Below are 23,917 nucleotides of genomic sequence, written 5' to 3'. Positions count from 1 at the left end.
CCTTTTTTCTGCAGCCACCTTGGTATCGAGGAGGGGCTCAACCTCGTGCCTGAAGATGCAGACACACAATGTTTACCGTGCAGTAAAAGTGTGTAGTGCTTACTACCATTTTATTTGCTCCCATAGTAAAAGTGGAGCAGACGCACCCTGCTCTGCAGCACGTCCTTCAGACCAGGGTAAAGCCACCCCTCGAAAAGCATGCAGGAAGTTTGCTACCTGGGAAATTTACTCTGGGGTAATAGCGTAAGGGGGGGAGTGGGGGTCCAGTCTTGTCCAGCTGCTCCTCGGCTCTGGGGAACGTGCTGTGTGTCTGCTCCCCTGGTCCCCTTCATCCCAGGATATCCCGTAGTGCCATGTAAACTAGCTGCCCCGGGGGCCAGGCACTGTCATAGCACCTGCTACAAGCAGCCGCTCCGGAGAGCTGCTCTTCTGTCTGCGCCTTATTCCAGGGTTAATTTATTCCAGACTAAAGTCTGAGGTGAACTAGTCTTCAGGAACCAGGTCAAGCCAGATTTTACTTTTAATATGCTTGGGGTAGAGATCAGAAGCGCAGGGGTTACTTTGTCCCGAGAGAAGCCAGCGTCTGTCGCTGTGCTAGGCGTTTTGCCAAAACATTTCCACTTTGGTTATGACTAACGTGGCTTCACTGGTGGGACCATGGGAGCCAGGAGGGCTGGAGACAGCTACCCCCTTTTAAATCACTGTGTCATCATTGAACTCTGCCCAAAGCAGATCTATGCAACACAGCATCAGATAACCCCGGTGGCTTCTGTGTCCATGTTAACACTCATGGTTGCTGCTGCTGGTGGAAATACTGGGAATATTCCTGTTCCTTTATATGCCTGCCAAGCCCCACAACCACATAGAGAAGCACTGGGAAAGTCTTTCCCAGGGTGATCTCTGCAGCGTGTCCTCCCTTCGCTCCAGACAGCAGAGCTCCCAGATCCAGCATGCTCAGGGCCTTCCCGCTGCTCACCAGATCAAGCGTTTTTACTCTATGTCCATACGCATTGGATGTTTCAGCAGTATTTGCATGGGGCAGTATGCCTCATGCGAGGTTACAGCGTTTAGTGCACCTGAAATTTATAACCTGCTCCACAAGCAGGATTGAAGGCCATGGCAGTGTCCGTGACTTCTTTAGGGCTTGATTTAATAGATCACTTCTGAGAACATCAATGTCCACAGAGCAGACCTTAACCCTCCCCAAAAAGCCTCCCCATGTTTAAATAAGGCAGGCTTTGGTCCTCATCTCCCATGTGCTCATCTAAAGCTCTGGTGTCAGGCCAGGGGGATTACTCTGGCTTCACATTGGTGTGAATAGGGACCATTTCTGGTTATTTGCAATGGCGCAAATGAATATTTAAGGTTCTGAGGCAAATGTAGGCAAACCTGTTCAAGTAGCAGGGCCCGGCTAGGCAACCATAAAGTAAGTAAGTGAATGTTTAAGTAGCCTTATCCTTGGGTATTGCTGAGAGAACAGAGAAAACCCAGTGGCTTAGCTGGTCCATTTCGTTGTTCCCTGCTTCTTTCAAATCCCCGCTGTTTCTATGAGAGACTTGGCTTGTCAGGTTTTACATCAATGAAAATCTGCTGTAGATGAAACAACAGCTCACAGAGAAATCAGGGCAGCTTTTCTGATCCTGACACTTGCCACCAAATGCAAGCAAAATAAATCCACTAGTGAGTTTGTCTGTAGGAAGAGGCCAGATCCTCGGTTGGTGCAAATTGACACCCAAGTTCACGGAGCTGCCTCCATCTACATCAGTGGGTGATCTTGCCCATGGAGTTGAATTCAGAGGTGGTGGGTAATGTGGTATAACATGTTGGTCAGTGGACATGTCTACACATTCATTAATGCTCCTTAGATACTGTGCATTTAGTTTAGTACTTTCTTAATAAAGTACTAGCTAAATGCACAGCAACTAGAGTTACTGCATAGTAGCACTGCCGCACAGTTATTTTGTGATGCTTCCTGTGCATTAGCTTACTGCATTAGCTTACTAACTATTAGCATGGTTTTTGACCACTGTGCTGCTGTGCAGTGTTATTCAACTAATGCGCAGTAAGCGTCTTGTGTAGATGTGCCCAGTGAGTAGGGAGTCTAAGCTGATGGAATTGATACTTCAAGGGGCCAAATATCAAGGAGCAATGGTCACAAGTTGCAAGAGCACTTTAGGTTGGATATTAGAAAAACGTTTTCACTAAGAGAGTAGTGAATAGGGCTGTGCGAAATGACACTGTTCTGTTTCACCTTCAGTTTCGCCGGTTTGAAGGAACAGAGTTTTATTTCGAATTTCATTTCGATTCAAAACAGCTGTTCTGTTTCAATGCTGTTTCGACATTTCGCTGGGGGTGGGAAGTCAGCCTAGCCCAGCTAGGCTGACTTCCCACCCCAAGTGCTAGATCGCACAGGGGGTGGGGAGTCAGCCCAGCTGAGTTGACTTCCCATCCCTGCTGCTAGATTGCGCAGAGGAGCGAAGAGTCAGCCCAGCTCGGTTCACTCCCCCCACCCCTTGCGCTGCAATTGGGTGCGGGGCAGAGAGTCAACCCAGCTGGCCTCCTGATTGCAGCGCAGGGGTTGGGGAGTGAGCCCAGTTGGGATGACTCTCCCCTCTGCACCTGATCGCAGCACTGGGGGGGAGAAGTGAGCCCACCTGGGCTGACTCTCTGCCCCACACCCAATCGCAGCATGGGGGGGAGTCAGCCCATCTGGGCTGACTCTGCACCCCCTCCCCCCAGCGGATTGCAGCATTGCGGTGGGGAACTGAGCCCAGGCTCCCCTACGCTGTTATCGGCTTCTGGCAGTGGGAGACGGGGAGAGCCAGTATCATCTTCAATCATGGTGTCGTCATAGTATCATAGTTCTTAGGGTCAAAAGCGACCTAAACAGATCATCAGGTCCGACCCCCTGCCCTGGGATCATCATGAATATTGTAAGATAAGCTGGAAGGGACACCTCATCATTTCTTCTCAAGTGGCCTAGCCATGAACTCGCATCCTCTTGCACTATGAAGTTTGCATATGTATTTTGTATTTTAATTTTTGTGAGTAGGCCCCAGCTTAGCATGAGTTTCAGAGTTATCAGATGGATACAAAATAAATTACTATATTGGACAAGATGACAAACTTGGTTGATGAAGGCAACTGTATGGATCTGAGAGGCTTAGGGTCATGGAGGCATTGAGTTTGGGCTGCATGCTGTTCTGACTTAAAAATTAGCTGTGTTTGGTATCAGCGGTGCATGTGTTAGTGAAGTGAAGTCTGGCTAATTGACATGTATCTGAAAATCCTCATCAAGGGAAAGTTGTCCTCAAATGGCAACTGATTCAAGAGGGGTTACACAGAGATCACTGCTGGGCCAGATGCTATTTCAGTATTTTCATGCAGGATCTGGAAAGAAATATAAACCACGGTGGCTACACTTTGTGAGTGACCGGCATATTGGCAAAGTGGGGAATAACCAATGGGTCAGGGTAGTGATGCAGCCATCTGGCTGTCTTGGGAAGTGGCATGGGTGCACATAAAATCCCATCAAACAGAAGGTCGTACCACCAGGAACACACGGTACTGACCACATCTGGTGAACGGGGGGCTGGATGCTAAAGCGCAGAGTTGGAAAAGGACTTCTGTTATGTCTGCATAGGATCTTTATACCTCTCTCCTCATTGTAGCAGCCAAGAGCCTCCCGGTGCTCTCTCACGAGTGACTAGCATCTGTCCCGTATCATTATTTTTCTCGTCCTCACTCTGAGCGGAGACGCGTGCCGTGAAGTGGTTTGCTCAGGTCCCAGGGGATTTCATTCTCCATCCTCAAGTCGTCCTTGAGGGTGTTGTTTCTCACAGAAATAATGATGTATCGAGTAGGGCTTGGGAGCTGATTTCATCTCTGTGTAGGGTGCTGTTGGGACCAGTGCTGCAATACAGCTCTCGTGCCCCACTTGTAAAATGGATATTGAATATTGGGAGAGGAAGCAAAGGAGCCATAAAACATTTTTGAAGGCTGCAAAAAAAAGGAAAAAAAAAGGTGTATAGTGAAAGATATAAGGAGCTCCAGCTGTTTAGCTTCCCAAGAAAAAGACTGAGAGATGACTTGATTTATATATAGTGTACAAGTACCTTCTTGTGGAGGAAATAGGGAGTACTAGAGGGCTGTTCAACCCAATCAAGGAAGGCATGACAAGAGCTAGCAGCTGGAAATGAAAGCCAAATTCATGTTAGAAATAAGAGCCGAATTGTTAACGGAGGGCGAGTAATTATTGGAACAAACTGTCCAGGGAAGTGGTGGATTCAGCCCTGGATGTCTTGATGTCTCCAGCCCTGGTGTGGAGGGGCTTTTGAGGATATGTGCTTCAGTGAAGCGCAAGGTACTGGGCACAACAGGCGGCAACCGGGTGTGACGGCATGACCTGTATTATACAAAGGGTCAAACTACAGAAGATCTTCTGCCTCCTCCGCCCCCTCCGTAAAAATCAATAAATCATCGTGCTTCTTTGTGTTTGCATCTCTCAAGACAATGAGGATAATGTCAGAAAGAGCCGAGTTCAGGAAAGGCAGGAAACCTCGAAGGAAGATGCTTCGGTTCCCCTAAGACACACGTTTACATCTGACACAAATCTCTGGGTTTTAAAAGCCATTTTTAGAACAGGGATGACTCCGGTAAATAGCTGGAGCCACAAATGACAGTTCGGTCAAGCACCAGGCCCTAACTAAAAGGAAAACTGCTACTTTTCCTATTTATATATAACTTCTTTTGAAGAGGTCCCTTTGCTTACATCCTCAAGCTAGACATAAACATAGAGCCGTGTGACTCTTGCTTAATGGTTACTGCAGGTAGATACTTCAGAGTACACAGATCACCTCCCCCTTTAATTACCACCACCCATAAGCAATTAAGAAAAACCCGGGAAGATGAGAGAAAACCCTTCCGACGGCTCTTCAGTTTTTTTAAGGTTATTCAAAGGTTTGAAAATCCAATGTTTGCCTTTGATTACATTTTGGATCTCTCTTACTTAGGAGATCTCCGAGAAAGATGGCCCAAGAAAAAGAAGTTTTGTCATGTCAGGCTTGGGGCTACAATTCAAAGAGTAATATGAAATTTCTGGATGTGCAGCTGTTCCGTTCAATAGGTGCTGCGCTCTCCCAGCAAAAAGATAAGTGCTGTAATCATATTGCAATCGCAGCTATGAGTCCTGTTGTGGCCTCCTAGGAGCTGTGTATGCACCTCGTAATGGAACAGTTCATGCGCCCCCAAAAAGCTTGCAGTCTAAATAGACCAGGGAAACTAAAGTAGGGGGAAAAGAGAAATGAGGGGCTGAGCTATGGCAAGAAGAAGTTGCTTTCTGCAAGTGTCTTTTACTGATTTAATCTTCCCATCATTAAGAGCTTTCAGAGTAGATGGGACCAGTAATCAAGGACTTTGCCCTACAGCCCCTATATTGAGTAGTCCTGTAGATGGGTATGACCACTGAAATCAGTCGAATCGTTGGTGTGCCACTTCTCTAGGGGCACCTATACCAGTAACGAATCTCTGCTCCTACGTGTGCTAATTAGCACGCGTCGGAGCTGACTCGATTCATCCAGTCTGCCGGAGCGTGCCAATCAGCACGCTCCAGCAGCCTCCACGTTATGTATGGCTGGTGTCCCCGTGTTTTAAAATAACAGTGGGGCACTTTAAAGCTTTTGAAGCGCGGGATGCTGAATGCATGTGATGCTATGGGCACTTTAATTAGAGGGGCTCTCACAGCTGCTCTAATTAAGCATCCCCCCCACCCCCTAGCACCTGTATGGATGCCACAGAATTCTGTTTCCACTTAAGCCCGGGTCAAGTATTTTCAGTTAAAAAACCCCCACAAAAGACCTAGACACTTGAGTTTTTCTTATTTCGTTCTGATTTTATGAAATTGGTGCAGCTGCCTAAATTACTGAAGACGCTGTATGAGCTTTAGCTTGAAGAAAAGGGTGATGGCTTGAGTCAGTGACTCATGGGAAATGGTTCTAAACTGTGTAAAAGGAAGGGATAAACATCCGGAAGGCGAAGATTACAAAAGTAAACTGCATTTGTTTAATGCGAGCTGCATGGTGTAGAAATTCCTAGTTTTATGGCCAGGCTGAACTGATAGGGTTCTTAATCTAGTCTTCAACATAACGTAGGCCACAAAATTGGATCTCTTCTCCTATTGTGAGTATCTAGTAGTTATGGATGGGACGGATCCAGAGGGGTGCACTGGTGCATTACCACCCCTCTCTGATTCCTGGTCTACCCAAAGTTTAAAGCCATTGGCAACAGCATTTCTAGTCAGGCAGTGCCGAGGGAATCACTTGACTTCATGGTTTATTATCATCTACCTCATTCTTTCTGAACAATTTATCCCACAAGCACTTCTTTTTAATGGTCTTGAAGGTCCACCAATCAAACTAGCCTTTGTTCTGCAATTCTGCTGTTTGTTACCTGCTCCTGGTAACGAAGCTCCTATTTCACAGCTCGGCAGATTGTTTTTAACTCGTTCCAATGAAGTTACACTTGTTTTTGCTTCAATCTCAAAAATGAATAATACAACCTTAGGCCCCTAGCGTATTAGCAAAGCTTCTAGTTTATTTTTAGCTGGAGAAAAAAAAAATGTGTTTTTCTGATATGCGAAGATGCGTCTCATCATCTGCACCCTCCCGTTTTCTATAGTCTAGATCCGCCCATGGTTATGGAGTTGCCATTAATGTAACACAAAGGAGGTGTTATTGAGGCTGGGTAGATATATGTTCGCCAGTGACAGACATAACCCTACAAGTCATCAATACATTCACTAGTTCATTGTCCTTTTTTTTTTTTTTTTTTTTTTTAATGCCCTAAGCATTCATTAAAATCCCAAACATGGGTGAGCTTGACAAACAGACGGGCAAGGAGTGTAAAAGTGCCTATTACTGTTTCAATCTCTGTATATTTATTCACGGCTAGACGAGCACTGTTTTGTCTCTGCTTTCTGTTCTGGAAGGAAGACATCACAAACTATTTATAGCAGTGTGCGTATCCCTGCCACTCTCTCTCATCTTCTCTGTGTATAAGTACCTTGGAGTCAGCAAGACCTATTGCTTTTGGTGGTGTGAATTGAGAAAAAGTGTGCAAAATAAAACCCAAGGGTCTTCAGTGGGTTTTCAGTGGCGCGGTACCCTGGGGAATCATCTGTGCTTTTGCTGTGTGATCACAAAGTGGGTATAAAACATTGCCATTTTGCTTTGTTTTTCATCCGTGTGGTGCTTGGTTTCCATGGTGGAAATGGCCATGTGTGTGGCACAGAAGGATTTGGAGCCTAAAAAAGCTGTGTTGCCAGGGACCGACACCACCAGGCTGTCTTGCTTTTCATCTCGGAGCCGCGGCCTTCCAGCCAGCAAATCTGCATGTCATTCTCAGCACACCGCTATGTATAAATAACCAGTATTTTCTTTTCCTTTTATGTAGGGAAAAATCTTGCTCCCACCGGGGCCATAGGAAGTGTGGCTTTGTCTCTAATGGAAGTTGGAGCCAATTTATCTAAGCTGGACTACATGGCCCCCTGCAGTGCCTTCCAGCCCTGTTTCTGTATGGGTCTCCAAGGCAGAACTTGGCCTTCAGTAGATGTCTGGCATGGTGCAGAGCAGGTTGGCACGGTGCATGAGCTTTCATGCTTAGGTGTGCTCCCGGCCATGTGTCCAGGCTCGTCAGATTTGACACAAAATGTTTCACAGGGCACACAGGATCCTAGCGAGTAGGGCCAAAGCAGACCTCATGAGGTCATCTAGGCCAGCTCAAGTGAGGATCATCCCAGCCAAGTGTCTGTCTAACCTGGTCTTGAAAATTTCGCTGGGTGGAGATGGAAATCACTTCTCTAGGCATGACCGAAAGTCCCTCCTCATCTCCAACCTTCATTTCCTCAGGTGAAGTTTGATGCTGTTGCTCCTAGTGCTGACCCCTAAAGCCGCAGAGAATAGTCAGTCTCTTGCAGGAAGTGGCACTGGATTATTTGACTCCTTGCTGTTTGATATGGAGAACAACAGCCCACCGACACTTCCAGAAGGATAGTCGTGGAAGTGTAGGGGGAAGCTGTGTTGCAGTAATGGGATGGCCTAGCTCCTTTGACCCATTTCATCACTGCCCCTTGTTATCCCAGCTAGCAGGGGCATCATTGTCCTGACTGGTGACAGGCAGCATTCATCCACCCACAAGCCACGGGGTCCAGTTGCCTAGCCACATCCTTTGGGAGGGCAGGACATCTCTTCTGTAGCCTTGCTGCCTTGGCCTGTGCTCCTTTTAGGATTTATCAGTGAAGCAGGGTTGGTAAGTCCTGGCAGTACTGTACCTAGCCTCCCGGCTGTCCCAGACCAACTTGTAGTATCGACCCCCACACCTTCACCAGAGATAATGACAGCATTCAAATAGTGAGTTCAGTAATCCCCGTGTACAGTTTTTTCACTTTAATGAGACCTTCTGGGTGAAATGTCCCATGCCAGAAACACGGGGAATAAAGGCGAATCCGTGGTAGCAGTGGGGAGGGGATTATAGCCGAGCAAACTGAATAGCAGCTAGAAGGGGGCCGTGCTGGGTGTGACCCCTGAGCCGGTACACTGCGTTATCAGGATGATCGCTCGAGACCTCTTGCCAGCTCCTTGAGTTGTTCCAGGTGGTGCGGTTGCTTTCAAGAACATCTGGCTGAGATTCCCAAAGAATGGGAATTAAGCATCCAGAGCCTTAGGATGCTTTGCAAAATCCCGGTCTCTATGTACATGTTTATTCTGGTGACTAGCAGATGGGAAATCCAGATAACCCACACGTGGGGGGGTTTCTATCTCCCTTTCCATCAGGAATCGCGTCCTCCAGGGTCCTTCCCTCTGCCGCCGAGCACAGCATGGAAACGATTTGGCCTTCGGATGGGCAGCGGGGTGGATTTCAGCACTTCATTTCTGCTCATGCTCAACTTTGTTTAACTTTTTAGATTTCTTTTTTTTTTTTTCCTTCGAAGGAACGAGCCAAAGATCCAGGCATAGTTTTGAGGGTCTCTTGTAATCCTCTGCATCACCCATCTGTCTTGCCCAGGATCCCAACCCGCATGAGCCATTTGAGGAGCGCATTGCCTCTGTCAGAGAGAGCCCAGCTCGTTAGTGCGGCGCACAATGATCTGAAATAGCCTTTTCTCATTAGAGCGTCTGGTCTTTTTTTTGCCTCAGCTCTCTGCACATGGATCTGTTGCCAACAGGCGCTTTCCCATATGGTCCTTATTAGCCAGGCTTTCTATCTTGCAGATCTGATGCCGGCGCCACGAGTTGATGCTGCGAACTTGTTTCCAGCGGGCTAAAGAAAAATACAGCGTTAAGGCTGTATCCCTAGGAAAGTGCACGCGTTCGCGTGTGCATTGTGCGCGCACGTGTGTGAACATTTGTATTCCAGCTTATGCTGGGCTTCTCCATCTCCCCGGCACGGAGCACCTGGCGAGGGACGATGCTGGAATTCGTGCCTGAATACTTCGTCCAGACCCTGCTGGAAAAGAAAAGAGAAGGAGGAGTTCAAATGGAAAGTAACTCCGAGCTGCTTTCCTGACACATCCAGGCAGGCTCCTGGGGGGTGAGTGGGGAGCTGTCATAGAGGCGGAGCCTGGCAGGATGTTTAAATCGTTCCCACTACCGCTCTTTCCAAACTGGAGGGGCATGGCTTTGGCAAGACAGCCGTGCTTTGCTTCCCTTTTTTTCGCTCTGAGGCAAGGCCAAAAAAAGAGTTTGATTTCAAGGAACTTTCTCTGAGCGCCGGGCTGGTGAGAGAGAGCCCTGTGGAAAGCACACGATGTCTCCGTGAGCCGCTTTCCCCTCCCGTGAGTAGAAATGCCCCTTCCCTTTAACCGACAGTTGTGTATAAGGACAGAGAAAGAGGAGGAGAAATCAGGAGCCCGCTGTGGCTCACGCTGACTTTTGCCTTCTTTTGCTTCTTTCTGCCTCACGCTGACTTTTGTCTTATTTGGCTTCTTTTTGGGATCCAGTTTCAAAGTCCCGGGAGCTCCAAATCCTCATTTCTGCTGTAACAACCACAGGGGAGTCAGCCAGAGACTGAGTCACTGCGGGGAGGGCTTGGTACTTTGGTGGATTTGCTCATATAGCACGGGCCAAAGTTTTCGGCGGGCCTGCCGCAAAGTAGCCCCTCACCCTCCCCGAACGCCACGCCGATCCCCTTCCCCTGCGCAATCTGCTGCTCTGCTTTCTGCTCCCTGCCCTATCTGCTGCTATGCTGGCCGTCCCCCTCCCTGGCACACACGGAGGCCTCTCTCGTGCGGCTTGCGGGACACGTGCTGCAGTTCGGCCACCCCGCGCTGTTGTAAGGGGCTCGTCTGGAGAGGAGCCCCTAGGAAGGCTGCTATTGATTTTAATGGGGAGTAAAATCGAACCCGTCATCTGTGTGTAATTATGTAGGAATGAATGGGGGGTTACTTAGCGCAGACTCAGCACGCTGAATAATCAGGAGATGAGCAAGACAAAGCAAAGGGGGTCTCCAGTTCATAGATTTTGAAGGCCAGAGGGGATTCTGTTGTCGGATACCTGGGTCATCCAGACCATCTACTGGCCAGCGCATAATGGTGGCTTGCTAATATTTTTGTCCAGCACAGGTAGAGCATAGACAGTCCCATAGGGAAGATGCATAGGTGGTTCTCTGGTACTCGGAGGATTCGTACTTCTTGTCGTTTTGTTGTTCGACAGCGCGTGTCCCTGAGAGGTCCTTTGCGCTGTGTTGTCAAGTGTTGTCCCCGGTGTTCGTTGTCCTGCATTGAAAGCTTGGCTTGGCTTCTAAGCACTTTGGAAATCTATAAGGGGGGTATTTAAAAAAACCAATAAAGGCTTTAGAGGTCTCATGTTCTGTTTGACAAATATACAATGTCCCTGGCCAAACACTTGCCAAAAGTCCTGATAGTTAAAACCAAGAATTGCAGTTGGAGGGGGGAGAATGTGTTGGGGGGGAAGGAAGCCTTTCTTTCTGCCTTTTTGGGCTGGCAATATTACTTGCAGCTGCTTTGCCTAGAAAAGGGAGTGTACGCAGGGCATTAGGACATGCCTGTGAAGGTGTAGGACCATGCCTTGCAGAATAAGGATTGCACTGAGGAGGTAAAGACATGACTGCGTGCAAAGCTGAGCATCTCGGTGTATGTTCAAGTGCTGGCAGGAGGCTGTAAGTGCACCACGCTCTGCTTTGGTGGATCAATAAATAACTTGCATTGCCTGTTAGAGGAATCAAACACCAGGACAAACTGATTAGGACCAGAAGCTCTCCTTCCTGAGCAAGAAATGATTCATTAAATGACCTGGCAATTCCCCTCGCGTAGCTCCCTGTGATCTGTGAGCTTTTAAGAAGCTTGTCCCTGACTTCAACAGGAATGGGATCAAGTCCTTAAATACTTGCATTGAAATCTAACATCCCGACCAAATCTTTCTGGGTGACGGGAAGCTCACCAGGACCACGACTGCAAATGTTAGCCCCTTCTGCAAGACGATGCACATGTGACGAGCAGCAGGATTGTTTTCTGGACAGTAAACCAGGCTGGAGTGGAAGTCCCAATCCCATTTCATGTATAGGATGGTTTGGATAGGAATAATCCTGCCTGAGGACTGGACTAGATGACCTCTGAGGGCCCCTCCGGCCCTGTGTCTGTGAATCTGTGCAATAGGAGGAGAGGTTCAACAACATCCACAGCCAACAATTTTGAAGCTGTCTGTACTTTTGCAATTGCAATTAACTGCAGATGCAGATAGTCACATGGGGCCATCTGCATGCTAGTTTAGGAACTGCCAGCCAGGCAGACCTGTGTCCTGGCATCGCTGGATGCTTGGATGCTGAAGTTGGCAGTGATGGCACAGCCTTCCAGAGGGACGTATTTCCACAATCTCCCTCAGTTAGAGCTTGGCTGGCCGCCCTGATTTTATGTCTGCAAATACTTGCCCTCCTAAGTTTGTCCATAACTGACTGTGGGCACAAAATTGGAGGCTTTAAAATGTAACCATTAGAGTTTTAAGAACAAGCAAGCAGCACGTACAGATATCCAGGGAAGAGGGCAGGGGGGGAGGTGCACTTCTTCTTATTCTTGTTGCATTAGCAGTTTTCTCAGCCACGATTGCAAGGAGTCCAAAAAGTTCAATTAAAAGTTGCGGTTGAAGATCAAAGGTTGTGGGTGTTACTCTTCATGTCCTGCCCTGGTCATGCTGTGCACGGCCATCGGTAAGGCCAGAGGTGACGAGTAACTTTCTTCACTGTCACCGGATAACGTGGTAGCACTTCCTTTTGCTGCTGCTTAATGACCCTGGGGTTTTTGTAGTTATTCCTGCTTAGCCTTTCTGAAACACCAGGCGCAGCTCGTCATAGCATAAGCACGAAAGACCTGCCGTCTACTGGGTCAGCCTGTGTCACACGGTGGCAGGGCCGCGTCTACATGAGACGCTTAATGCACAGTCGCTTAATAATAATACTGCGCAGTAGCACGTCACAGCACAACCAGTGCTAATATGCTGCTGCGCGGCATTACTAGGCTACTGCGCCAGAGCGTCACTAAAAAGGCGTTTGCCAGTGCTACTGCACAGTAACTGCAGTGACTGCACATTTACTTAATACTTCATTAAGCAAGTACTAAATTAAATGTGCAGTAACTTCTGTGTATTAATGAACGTGTAGACACGGCTAGGGAGCGGATACTGAAAGGGAGAGTAACCTGTTTCTTTCCCACCTGGATCCTCCAGCATTTAAGTCTAAGAAGTTCTGATTCAGGGCCTGTGTCCCTTGTTCCCAGACCCAATAGCTACTGGTGCCCCTTTCCTCCAAGATTTATTCCAGTCCCTTTTTGAATCGGGCTAAACTGGCAGCTTCTGCTACATCTGGTGGCAGCATCTGGAGTTCCACACTTGTCATCACACGCGGTGTGAAAAAGAGCTGCCTTTTGTTAGTTTTAAATCTACCCCCTACTGGTTTCATCTTAGGACCCCTTGTTCTTGCATTGTGTGAGAGAGTAAATAATAAATCCCTGTTTATTTTCTCTTCACCATTTAGCATTTTGTAAAGCCTCACCGTATCCCATCCCCACCAAGCATCAAAATCAAACTGCTCCCCTCCCCACTTGTACATGCACTAGTATTTATGTGCATTGCGGTAACACATTGCTGCAGCCCTGGACCTACATGCCATGGCGCTAGGTGCTGTACAAACACAGAATAAAGACGATCCATGCTCTGATCTGCTTACAGTTTGCTGATAAAGTTGGCTAAGCTGGTTCATTTTCAATGTGCGCAAGACAGGTTTGGACCCAGATAGCTTCTGAGAGACATTTTGATTCAAAGTGTCAGACTGGGGGACTGCAAACGAGGAGGCCTAGGTGTTATTCCCAACCCCACCACTGCCCTGATACATGGCTTTGGGAAGTGCCTGCTCTGTGCCTCAGTTTCTCTAGGTGTAAAATGGGGGATAAAGACAAGTAACTTCCTTTGTAAAGTGGAAGGCCCCATTACTGCTTCCATTAGGCCTCCAAGGCTTGACGGTGGTGTGTTTATAAATGGGTTATTAGATAGGGAAATAGTAGCAGTGGAAAATTCTGGTTTACTTTACTTGAGACCTCTTGACAGTCAAGGAATGTTTTCTATATTTCAAGTCCTGGATCTGATCGTTATCATCTGCATTAGTATCAAGGTTGGTGGCGGAGAGAACAGCTCTGTTGTGTTTGGCTCATGTCCTGAGGCATATCAGAAGTGAGATTCCCCCATTTCAATGAGGGAAAATGTAGATGTAAAATAAAAGTCCCACTGGATGTAACCCCACTCCTGCCGACTTCCAAGAGCGTAGGTGAAACTCTCATTGACTCTGGTGGAGCCCCACTGAGGCCTTAGCCAGTGAGACCCCAGGAAAGTATAAAACAAGCGTGTATGGCTATTGTGTGACAAGGTTATTTGGGTAGATGTGATCTCTTTTACTGGATCATCTTGAATAGCTGGGGGAAAAAAATTGCAAGCTTTTGGAAAACCTTGCAAAAAAATTTTCCCCCCAGCTATTTAAGTTGGTCTAATAAAAGAGATCAGATTCACCCACAGACCCTTGTCTGCCTGTCTCCTGAGACCAACACGGCTACAACCTAGACCCCCGGCTATTGTGTGGAAAGCTGCCTCTAATCCTGCCCTGCACTCAGGGGTCGGAAGGGGAACTTTAAACTTACCTTTGAACAAATTAGAAACAAAAGCTTATGGGGCTGGATCCTGCTTTCTGCTGTGTAACTGTGGTATAAGGAAGATCAGGATATGAATCCTCCTTTGCATGTGAATCCAGGGCAGCAGGACTATTAGACCACCTTGTATAGTCAATTCACGGCAAGGGGCTTAGACACGTATTGGTGCGTGAGACTGGCAAGGGCGAGACGGAGGGGAAGCTACAGTAGCATAGGGCCTGCTCCTCTTCCTGGGACTCGCTGAGCACTCGTTATTGCAGCCCCAGTTCATTGTCAGTGCCACAGTCTTCTCTGCTCTTTACTGCTGGCCTGCGGCGAGGAACCTTTGGTTTTGCAGTTGTGGTGCAAAAGGCCATAGAGTAGATGGATTTCAGGTTGAAGTTTAGCACTCTTTGGACATACGTGAACACGGGGGATCAGACATAATGGCTGGAGAGCCCCTTCCCGTGGTCCTACAGTGCAGCCCACAGGATTTGGCCCACAAATCACTGGGCAAGGAGATGAAAGGGGGCCCTGCTGGAATTCCACTGACCAGAATAGCAACATGCTTCCCGTGTTATAATTGCCTGCCACCCCATGTACGTCCCCTCATACAGGCTATCCATGGAGCGTCAGTGATCTTCGGGTGAGTTCAGTCGTTGGGTGGATGGGCAGGTCCAAACTGGGCCACAGTCCTGCATGGTACTGAGCAATGGCAGCTGCCACTGGTTTGAATGCATGTTCCAGGTACTTGAGATATTGGCTGTGAGCATGCAGGCATCATCCCCAGGCCAAGCTCCAGAATATCCCTCCGCGACTTAGGATGCACAGAGCCTTTTGGGCAGCCCATCTGTGTTTGTAGCCAACTAGGGCAGAGGACACTGAATTCAGCCCTTCTTCTGTTGGCTGATGTATAGGCAATAAAAAACAGAGGAGCCTGGAGGAGAAACCAGGAGGAGGCTTCACAAACCAAGAAGTAAGTGTGTCTGTGTGGGCACATCTACACGTGGGCATTTACTGCGCGGTAACTGAAATTTCTGAGTGGTACCAGCACGTGTCTACATGTGCAAGCCTGTACTGTGCAGTAAATATGGTGATTTACACTGACTTGAGCATAAATTTGATACCTGCATCTTGCAGGTATCAAATTCATGCCCAATTAGTTACTGCATGATAATCCACATGTTGACTCCTTGCTATGTAGTAACATTGTGTGTGTGTGTGTGTGTGTGTGTGTGTGTGTGTGTGTGCGCGCGCGCGCGCATGTGTGTAGACTGACTTGGGACTAATCTTAGTCTCAAGTCAGTTCACATACAGCGTTAATGCACTTTTAAAGCCTGCATGTGTAGATGCCAGCCTATTCCCATTTCCTGTGCTATAATATACTGTGCAGTAAATTTAAGCTGGTGTAAATGCATGTGTAGACATGCCCTGTGCGTACGATGTGTTCGTCCCTTCGTGGCATCTGAGGAAGTGAGCCTGGGTTCATGAAAACTTGTGCTCTCTCATATAGATCGTATTTAGTTCGTCTATAAAGGTGTATATCTACCCTGACTTCAGACTCACACCTCTGTGTGTGCATATGCATGTGCACCTGAGACTGGAGAAAGGGCACCCCCGACTCCAAGAGATTAGCCCGCGGTTTTCAATCTCAGATAAAGCCCCGGCCCTGCAGGAGTCAGCGACGGCTTTTGTATGGGGCTCTGCTCGTTACATAACACCCGAGCTCTTTCCAGCACTGTATGGAGAGATATGATTAACATTTGCCACCCACACATCCACTCTTCCTTTCCCTTCCTGGGGGGAAAACCTTGCAGACAGTGGGATGCCTTGTTTTGTCAGCGTTTCTTCTTGAGTTTGTTTTAACAAGTGCATGCTACTCAATGGGGCTGGGATTTATTTCACTCCTGCTGCTTCCTGGGCTGGGTTCTGCAGCAGCTGATGGCAAAACTCCTGCAGACAGATGTGACACAGCCAGGTTGAGCGGGGGGGATCTACTTTAGCACATTAAAGTGCCTGAATCCGGCTGCAGACAAGCATCCAGCCTCTTGTCAGGACTTGCTGGAGAACAAGAGACACTGATACACAGCTCCAGTCTTGGTACACAGAGCACACTTCTGTGAAAGGAAATCATTCAGCTGGAGTAAAAACAAGCCATCACATTTTGTCCCTGCTTTAAAAAAACAGTCCATTGATTTGCAAAATGTCATTGTTCAGAACCAGATTAACATGCCCGCTGTTTTTTGTTCTGACTGCACCTATATCTAGACCTGGAAATTCTTGCCGGGCCTGGTCCAGGCCATGCGTGTGACTCCTTCCTCAAATTGCCATTGTGGGAAAGACCCTGGAGGTAGTCGAGCACTTCCCTTACTCGAGTAGCCACACTGAACGTTGATGAGATCCAGCACGACCTCCAGGCTGCAAGTGCCTCCTCTGAGAAGTTGCTTCATCGTCTTTTTATGGATCGTGATTTCCAAAAAGACACCAAGATCCAGATCTACAACTCAGTCATCATCCCCACGCTACTCTACAGATGTGAAACGTGGGTAAGCTATCACTGTCATCTCAAGAGCCTGAAGAGGTCGCCAATGATGCCTCCAGAAAATCCTCTGCATCAAATGGGAAAATCCCCACACAAACACCAGCATCCTTGCTGAAGCCACTGGGCACCTATGCACATGACAGACCTCTTCTATGACGCGTGCTAATTAGCATGCTCCAGCAGCCCCTGCATCACATGCATTCAACACCCCTGTTTCAAAATGGCGGCAGAGACTTCAACTAAAACTGGTCGAATAAGATTTAATTAAAGCGCTCCTGCCACCATTTTGACACTGAATACATGTGACGCTGCATGCACTTTAAGTGACTTTCAGAGCCGTTCTCGTTAAAGCGCCGCCCCCCCCGGTCCCCGTAGCATACGTATAGACACTCACAGTTACAAGCATTGAGTTGGTGATCCTCAAGCACCAGTTTTGCTGGACTGGAGATGGTGTGCGGATGCCTGGCTTTTCATTCCCAAAACAAGCACTCTATTCTCAGCTTCGCTGTGGCCTGAGGTCTTGCTGCGGCCAGAAGAAATGCTGCAAGGACACATGGAAGGCAACCATCAAGAAGACAGAAACCAACACCAAGAGCTGGGAGGAACTGCTTGCTAACCAACTCCAATGGTGCCACAACCTCAACCAGGTAAAGCATCTTGCCCTTGAAGCAAAGAAGAGAGACCAGAGGACGGACAGACCTGCAACTTGTGTGGACGGGTTTGTGGCTCAAGGATTGGACTCTTAAGTCACCTCAAAACCCATCAGTGAGCTGTGGCAGAGATCATCCTCGAACTGAGATTGTTGACAACGTGCTCTATAATAATGTGCAAGCACTAAAGGCATTTAAAGGTAGTGCTGCACCTTCAGACCGGCTGTTAGCACCCACCGTGCAACCCATGGTTCTCGGTGAATGAGCCTTGGTTGTCAATACTACACCAAGCTTTGACAGTCGTGGTGGCAGCGGGGTCACCAGTCTCTCCCCCGGCTGCTGCTAGAGGCAGACAAAAAGTCACCTAGCTGCCTGATTCTCGTGTTATTTTCAAGGCAGGCAATTAAAATGATGACTTATCTTGATCTGTGTCTGTGAATAATTGTGCCACCAACAAAAAGATTAGAGCAAGGCACTATTCACAAGCCAGATAATGCTGGACTCAGAGCAGCGTGTTATGATAAGTGACTCCATCCTTATCTGTTGGTTTGGGTTTTTTTTTACTTAAAGGGATTTGCATTTGATCTTAGCAGCTTTAAGTTTTGCTTTCCCTGCAAAAAAGAAATTAAAAAGGCTGATGGGACTGATCTAGCCTGTTCTGTTTGCTTCTGGTGTGTATTTTCTTAGCTTGACAGCAAAATGTCCTTCAGGAACTAGAGCTCATTTCTGCCGGGGTTTGCCCCCCCCGTGTCCCTCTGGTAAGAGCTGAGTATATACCAGGTCAGTTCTCTGCGGTATTTTATTGCCTGTATCAGCTTGAAGGCAGGAGAGGGCAGCCCCTTAGACACTAATTCGGAGAATCATGAGCCTTTGCAGGCCACAGTCTGCTCACCTTGTGACCTGTTGGCATGTGTGAGCAAAATAGCGGCGGTTCATGATGAGTCCGTCTCCCAAGTGAGTTCAACATACGTGAGCTTACATCTTCCTGGCACCCAGGCGCCTTCCCATCTGCGTTTGGTGCATCTGCATAGTCCTGATAACATGGCAGCAGTGATACTTAACCAGGGTGCCATGGCGCTCTGGAGTGCCATGAGATCCTTGGCTGGGCAATATTAGCACTGTTAGGTGAGCAAACACCTACACACGATTCACAAGATAAATGGAGAGACTCCAAATACAAGTCCATAGTCAAACCCATCCCGACCTGCTGTGGGCTTTCTGCATGCTTTGCAATGGAAGAATTGCTCTAGGATTTTTCTCTACTCAATGTGAGGGAAAGCTGAGAGCTGGCATTTTCTGTGGGGCTGCATCAGGTCTAAAACAGTTGAAAACCACTGCATTACAGCAGTATCTTAACATAGGCTGCAAACTGGGGGGGAGGGGGGGTCAAAGCAGAAGGGTCTTGAAGCCTTAATAATGTCCTTTAGCATATGGTTTGTGTATGTAATACATGTTTGCGAGCGTACACCACACTGTGCATGCCCATTACCTCTCCGGTGCACACTGTCATCGCCTGTGTGCTGTGCTGATGAATCAGAGCTGTTCAGCTCTACGTCATAGCATCTGTGTTGCTAACGGGATCTCCACGACCATTTAGTTTTCAAGAGACAGGGGGGCTGTGCTATTGGGTAGGAGGACTGGAGCTCCTGAAGTGCAAAGAGGCTGTATCTAGCATGCAACACAGCAGCACTGATAAAAATGTATAACAGCCATATGCTTGCTATTTTGTTAGGTCCCTGCGGGCAGACTTTTCCATTCGTGACTGTCCACAGGGCTTTTCCTGCAGAGAACTGGCAAGATCAAGGCCTGAGCGAACGTAACGCGCTTCCCCAACACGTGCAGATTCTGGACCTGATTTAGGGGCTCAAGTGTAGCGGGGTGAAGTAAGGGGAAGGGTCTCGAATGGCTTCAGTGCCCTGCAGCGTGCAAACAGCAGCACTGCTGTAGTGAGTGTGCTGATCTCCGGAATGAAATGATTTCCCTGTGACATCGCCCCTTTGTCATCTAGTGCCGCTCGTAACCTGAAGTGTGTTGCCACGACCATTGAGTTATATATTAACTTGTGTGTTATGTTTTCTTCCCCACCCCTTCCTTTTCTGGCAGGTTATAACTGATTAGCCCATATGACCAACATGAGCTGGAGTTTCTTAACCCGTCTGCTAGAAGAAATTCACAATCACTCCACCTTTGTGGGGAAGGTCTGGCTCACGGTGCTCATTGTCTTCCGGATCGTCCTGACAGCTGTTGGGGGGGAGTCCATCTACTCCGATGAACAGAGCAAGTTCACGTGCAACACCAAGCAGCCGGGCTGTGACAACGTGTGCTACGATGCCTTTGCGCCGCTGTCACACGTCCGATTCTGGGTCTTTCAGATCATCATGATATCCACCCCATCCGTCATGTACCTGGGCTATGCCATCCACAGGATTGCTAGGTCCACGGAGGAGGAGAAGCGGTTTCGGGGGTTCAAAAAGAAGAAGAAGTTTGCTTTGAACTGGCAGGATGTCCGGAACTTGGAAGACCCCATGGAAGCGGATGAAGAGGAGCCCATGATCTCCGATGACACGGGGGAAAACAACGAGAAGGCCAAAGACAAGGAGAAGAGCAAGGAGCCGCAAAAGCACGATGGGAGGAGACGCATCCAGCAAGAAGGGCTGATGAAGATTTACGTCTTCCAGCTCCTTGCCAGAGCTTCATTTGAAGTCTGCTTCTTGATAGGGCAGTATCTTCTCTATGGCTTCGAGGTGGAAGCTTACTACGTCTGTAACCGAGCCCCTTGCCCTCACACGGTGGACTGCTTTGTGTCCCGGCCGACGGAGAAAACCATCTTCCTCCTGGTGATGTACGTTGTGAGCTGCCTGTGCCTGTTGCTCAACATGTGCGAGATGTTCCACTTGGGGTTTGGGACCATTCGAGATGCCATTCGCAACCGAAAGATCAATAGCTTCAGGCAGCCCCCCTACAACTACTCCTACCCAAAGAACATCTCCTGCCCTCCGGAGTACAATCTGGTCGTGAAAGCCGAGAAGTCGACCAAGATCCCCAACAGCCTGATGGCGCACGAGCAGAACTTGGCTAACGTTGCCCAGGAACAGCAGTGCACGAGCCCGGACGAGAACATCCCGACCGACCTGTCCACCCTCCATAAACACTTGCGGGTCGCCCAGGAGCAATTAGACATCGCGTTTCAGAGCTATAACACCCCGCAAGCCAACACGCAGCCCTCTAGGACCAGCAGCCCGACTTCGGGTGGGACTGTGGTGGAACAGAACAGGGCCAACACCGCTCAGGAGAAACAAGGCACGAAACCCAAAGCTAGTTCAGAGAAAGGCAGCTCTAGCAGCAAAGATGGAAAGACATCTGTATGGATATAGTTAGGGGTTGGGCGCGATGCATTTAACGGGCAATGTAAGTAGGGGGTGTGGGTTTCTGCACCCCTGCCCCAGTATTGTCTTGAGTTGATTTTGCAGCACAAAGGCACAATTTTATACACCAGTTGATGGAAATATTGTTAAGTGGTTCCAGATTTAATAATGTCTTCTAACATGTTTAACAACAGACAGTTTCCTTCTTTTTCGGGGACTTTCCAGGGAGCTAAGCGTGAATGGTGCAACCCAGCGCACACTGCCTAGGTGTGGAAGTAAGAGCCTCTCTCCTGAAGCTGCTCGTGCTGGTTTCCAAGGCCAGCTCACTGCAGGGTCTCCCCTTCAACAGGGACTGTTTCAGTGCTGGTGGCAACGGAGCTCCCCAGTCATGAGAAGAAAGGTCTTGACTACACCAAGCAACTCATGTCCTGCATATGAAGCTATATGTACTGTACTTGCGTGCCCGGAAGAGTTTATTACTAAACGCTCTTACTCCAATTAATTTCTACTTCCTCCGTTAAATGGGGAAAAACCCTGATTGTTGCTTAAACTTTCACAACACACTCTTATTACTACTTTCCTGTCTGAATTCTTAAACATGTCAGCAAGGGGTCATTGGAAATGAATGCAGCAGAGATCACTGGTGCTGGGTCTAACTAGGCACTAATGCAATACTATGACTTTCAGAAACGCAGGAACCATATTTAAAAAGAACGTATGAGATCCTGAGTGATTCATGTTAAGCTACATGTTTTATTCTTATTCGCTTTTCATTTCAATGGTGAAGGAAAAGCAGATCAAATGCTACATAGCAGAAATTAATGATAAATTTGCATTGTAATGATGCTGCTGCATTTATTATAGATCTAGTGGGAAGTGTAACGGTTTACTGTTTTTAACCCCGCTGTTGCACATCATAAGAAAAAGTGCCTTTTAGAAACCAGGAAAACAAAATTCTAAGTATCTGATGTCTTCAACTGTCAACTCTCGGTAGAAACCTGAAGATCAGTGTTGATAAATTTTGCTGTCATGTGCTTTTTAAAATCAAAACTTTATACATGGAGAAATGGACCTATGCATAGGGGTGCGTGGTGTGTGTGTTCCCGTATATATAAGAAAATATATATAAACACACATGGATATGCATGTGTGATATGCATGTAAGGCAATATCAACCCCATGGTGATCTTTACACCAAAAATCAGAGGATAACGGTGCCCTGTTGCCTTCCCATAGAGATCTCCTGGCAAAACTCTGGGCCAGCTAGGTAATTGGCCTTGCTGCTTTTGCTCCGCTTGAACCAGGCTGTGGATCTGGCTATTTGATTTTAGTGGGAACAGGACAGAGGCTCTTCAGCAGAAGCTTGCACCATAGTCACAGGTGCAAAGCAAAGTGGCCTACAGTGAGCCCTGTGCTGCTGCTTCCAGCCCCCGAGCTACCTAGCCTAAAGCTACTTTGGGCATGTCTACACTATGCTGCAGTCACAGCAGTGGCATCAGTACAGACATCCCCTACGGACCAAATCCCCTTTTCCTCACACACGCAAGCAATTCCACTGCCCGTGTCTGCACCAGGATATTGTGGCTAACGTTTCTCACCAGTGATAGTCACAGTGCAGGGTTAAGGCAGACTATGCAAGATGGTGCTTAAAAATAAGGGGGGCCTGTTTGCAGATTGTATGATTTTGTCCTTCTGCCATTGCTATGCCCAGTAAAACCAAACCCTGGGGTTAGCAAGTAGAAATGCGAGTAACAAAAAAAAAAAAATCCCAGTGCAGATACCACCGTCCATCACAATGGGGCTGTTCGTGGCAGTGAGGCAAGAAAGTTTAGGACTTAAGCACAACACAGCACCATCGAAGGAGGTTTCTCATTCGGAAGTACTTGGGCAGTGTATTTTCCCTTCCTGTGCCGGACGTACAAACCCCCACGGGCTGGGGCTATTGATATGATGTAGCTGTAGTGGCACAAAGCAGAAAAGTGATCCTGACCACAGGGTTATTTGTCATCCTGAGTATTCATGGACAAGCTGAAGAAAGAAACTGTGTCCTATAAATGCTGAAGGCAAGGCGTACACGATTGCCTCGTCCTCTGAGCCTAGGCAGCCTCCTCCACTCCTGCTGAAGGCACTGGCTTTGCAGGACGCACTTGGCACCTTTCAGGATCAAAGCCATATATTTGCACTGTGATAATAGCAGCGTTAAAGCCCTGAAGGAGCAGGGAAGATAAGCGTACCCTTACCTTTAAGCAGGTCCACGACTCCATTGGTCAATGCACTGCCCATACGTGCAAGGGCTGTGTTCACTTAGACCCTTGTGGCATGGTGACAGTTTCAGACATGACATGGTGTCACTTGTAATGATGGCAGGACAAGAGCTGGGTAAACTGAGTTGAAAGGCAACAGGTGAACCCCTAGAGAGAGCTGTGGTTGCAAATACTTGAATATTTGCTTTGCTCAGTGGCCTGCGAAGGAATTCAGGACTTGTTCCTGCTCCCACCAAAGCCATTAGTGAGACTCAAAGGAGCAGAAACTGGTCCCTTTTATTTATGAGCTGCCTTTGACTGGGAGTGAGGAGGCCATCACGCAATGCCAGGTCTGTCGGAAGAAATCCACCATTTTTCACGTGAACTGCAGGACACGGAGGTTGGGTTTCACAGGGTGGCAAGATTGCTCTTCCCATACACGCATTTTAGCCCTGAGGCTTGCCTGATGTGCTTATCACATTCCTAACCTGGGTGAGAGGGCGAGGGTCGGGGTGGGAGAGGAGGGAGGAAAAACATATCCGTTTGCTCTTCATGTCTCGTTGCTCTGCATGTCATGGAGCAACTCGCCCTTGGCATTGCATTCGGGTGTCTTCCCTAAGCCTGAAATTTAAGAGGGGCGGTTTGGTAATGGCGGGCTGCCGTTCCAAAGCACATATGCTCTGGCACCCTCCAGACCCCTGGATTTGTGTGCTTAGTGCTGGGGTGCAGCCAGTCCTGCAGACGGGCAGTGGTTTACTCTCTCCAGCAGCCGTTTATCTTGCACATCTGTGTGGATCTCCCCTGTTTATCCTTGGCCTCGTGTCTTCACGAGAAACTGAGTGTATTCAATGCGGCGACCCGAAAGGATGGAAACTCTGAATAGACTCATGGTTGGATGTTGTGTGGGAGTCTTTTTTAATTCCTCAGAAAGGACTAGC

General features: G+C 48.1%; 1 protein-coding gene across 5 annotated transcripts in view; it reads left to right on the top strand.

Annotated features, from left to right (window-relative positions):
* GJC2 (gap junction protein gamma 2) overlaps positions 1–23,104 on the top strand; it is a 62,434-nt gene extending 39,330 nt beyond the window's left edge. For 4 of the 5 annotated variants that reach the window (XM_019529436.1, XM_019529420.1, XM_019529428.1 and 1 more), the window contains exon 2: positions 19,475–23,104. In XM_019529436.1, coding sequence (XP_019384981.1) covers positions 19,495–20,745 — 1,251 coding nt within the window. In that variant the 5' untranslated portion in view covers positions 19,475–19,494 and the 3' untranslated portion in view covers positions 20,746–23,104. Of the gene's footprint in view, positions 1–9,593; positions 9,830–19,474 lie in introns of those variants that run through there. The other variant, XM_019529411.1, reaches the window with a different exon arrangement.
* Positions 23,105–23,917: the final 813 nt, after the last annotated feature.

Source organism: Crocodylus porosus, unplaced genomic scaffold (genome assembly GCF_001723895.1).
Source record: "Crocodylus porosus isolate Cpor-Errol unplaced genomic scaffold, CroPor_comp1, whole genome shotgun sequence".
In the NCBI taxonomy this organism is placed as follows: domain Eukaryota; kingdom Metazoa; phylum Chordata; order Crocodylia; family Crocodylidae; genus Crocodylus; species Crocodylus porosus.
This window is presented reverse-complemented; position numbering and strand designations above follow the sequence as displayed.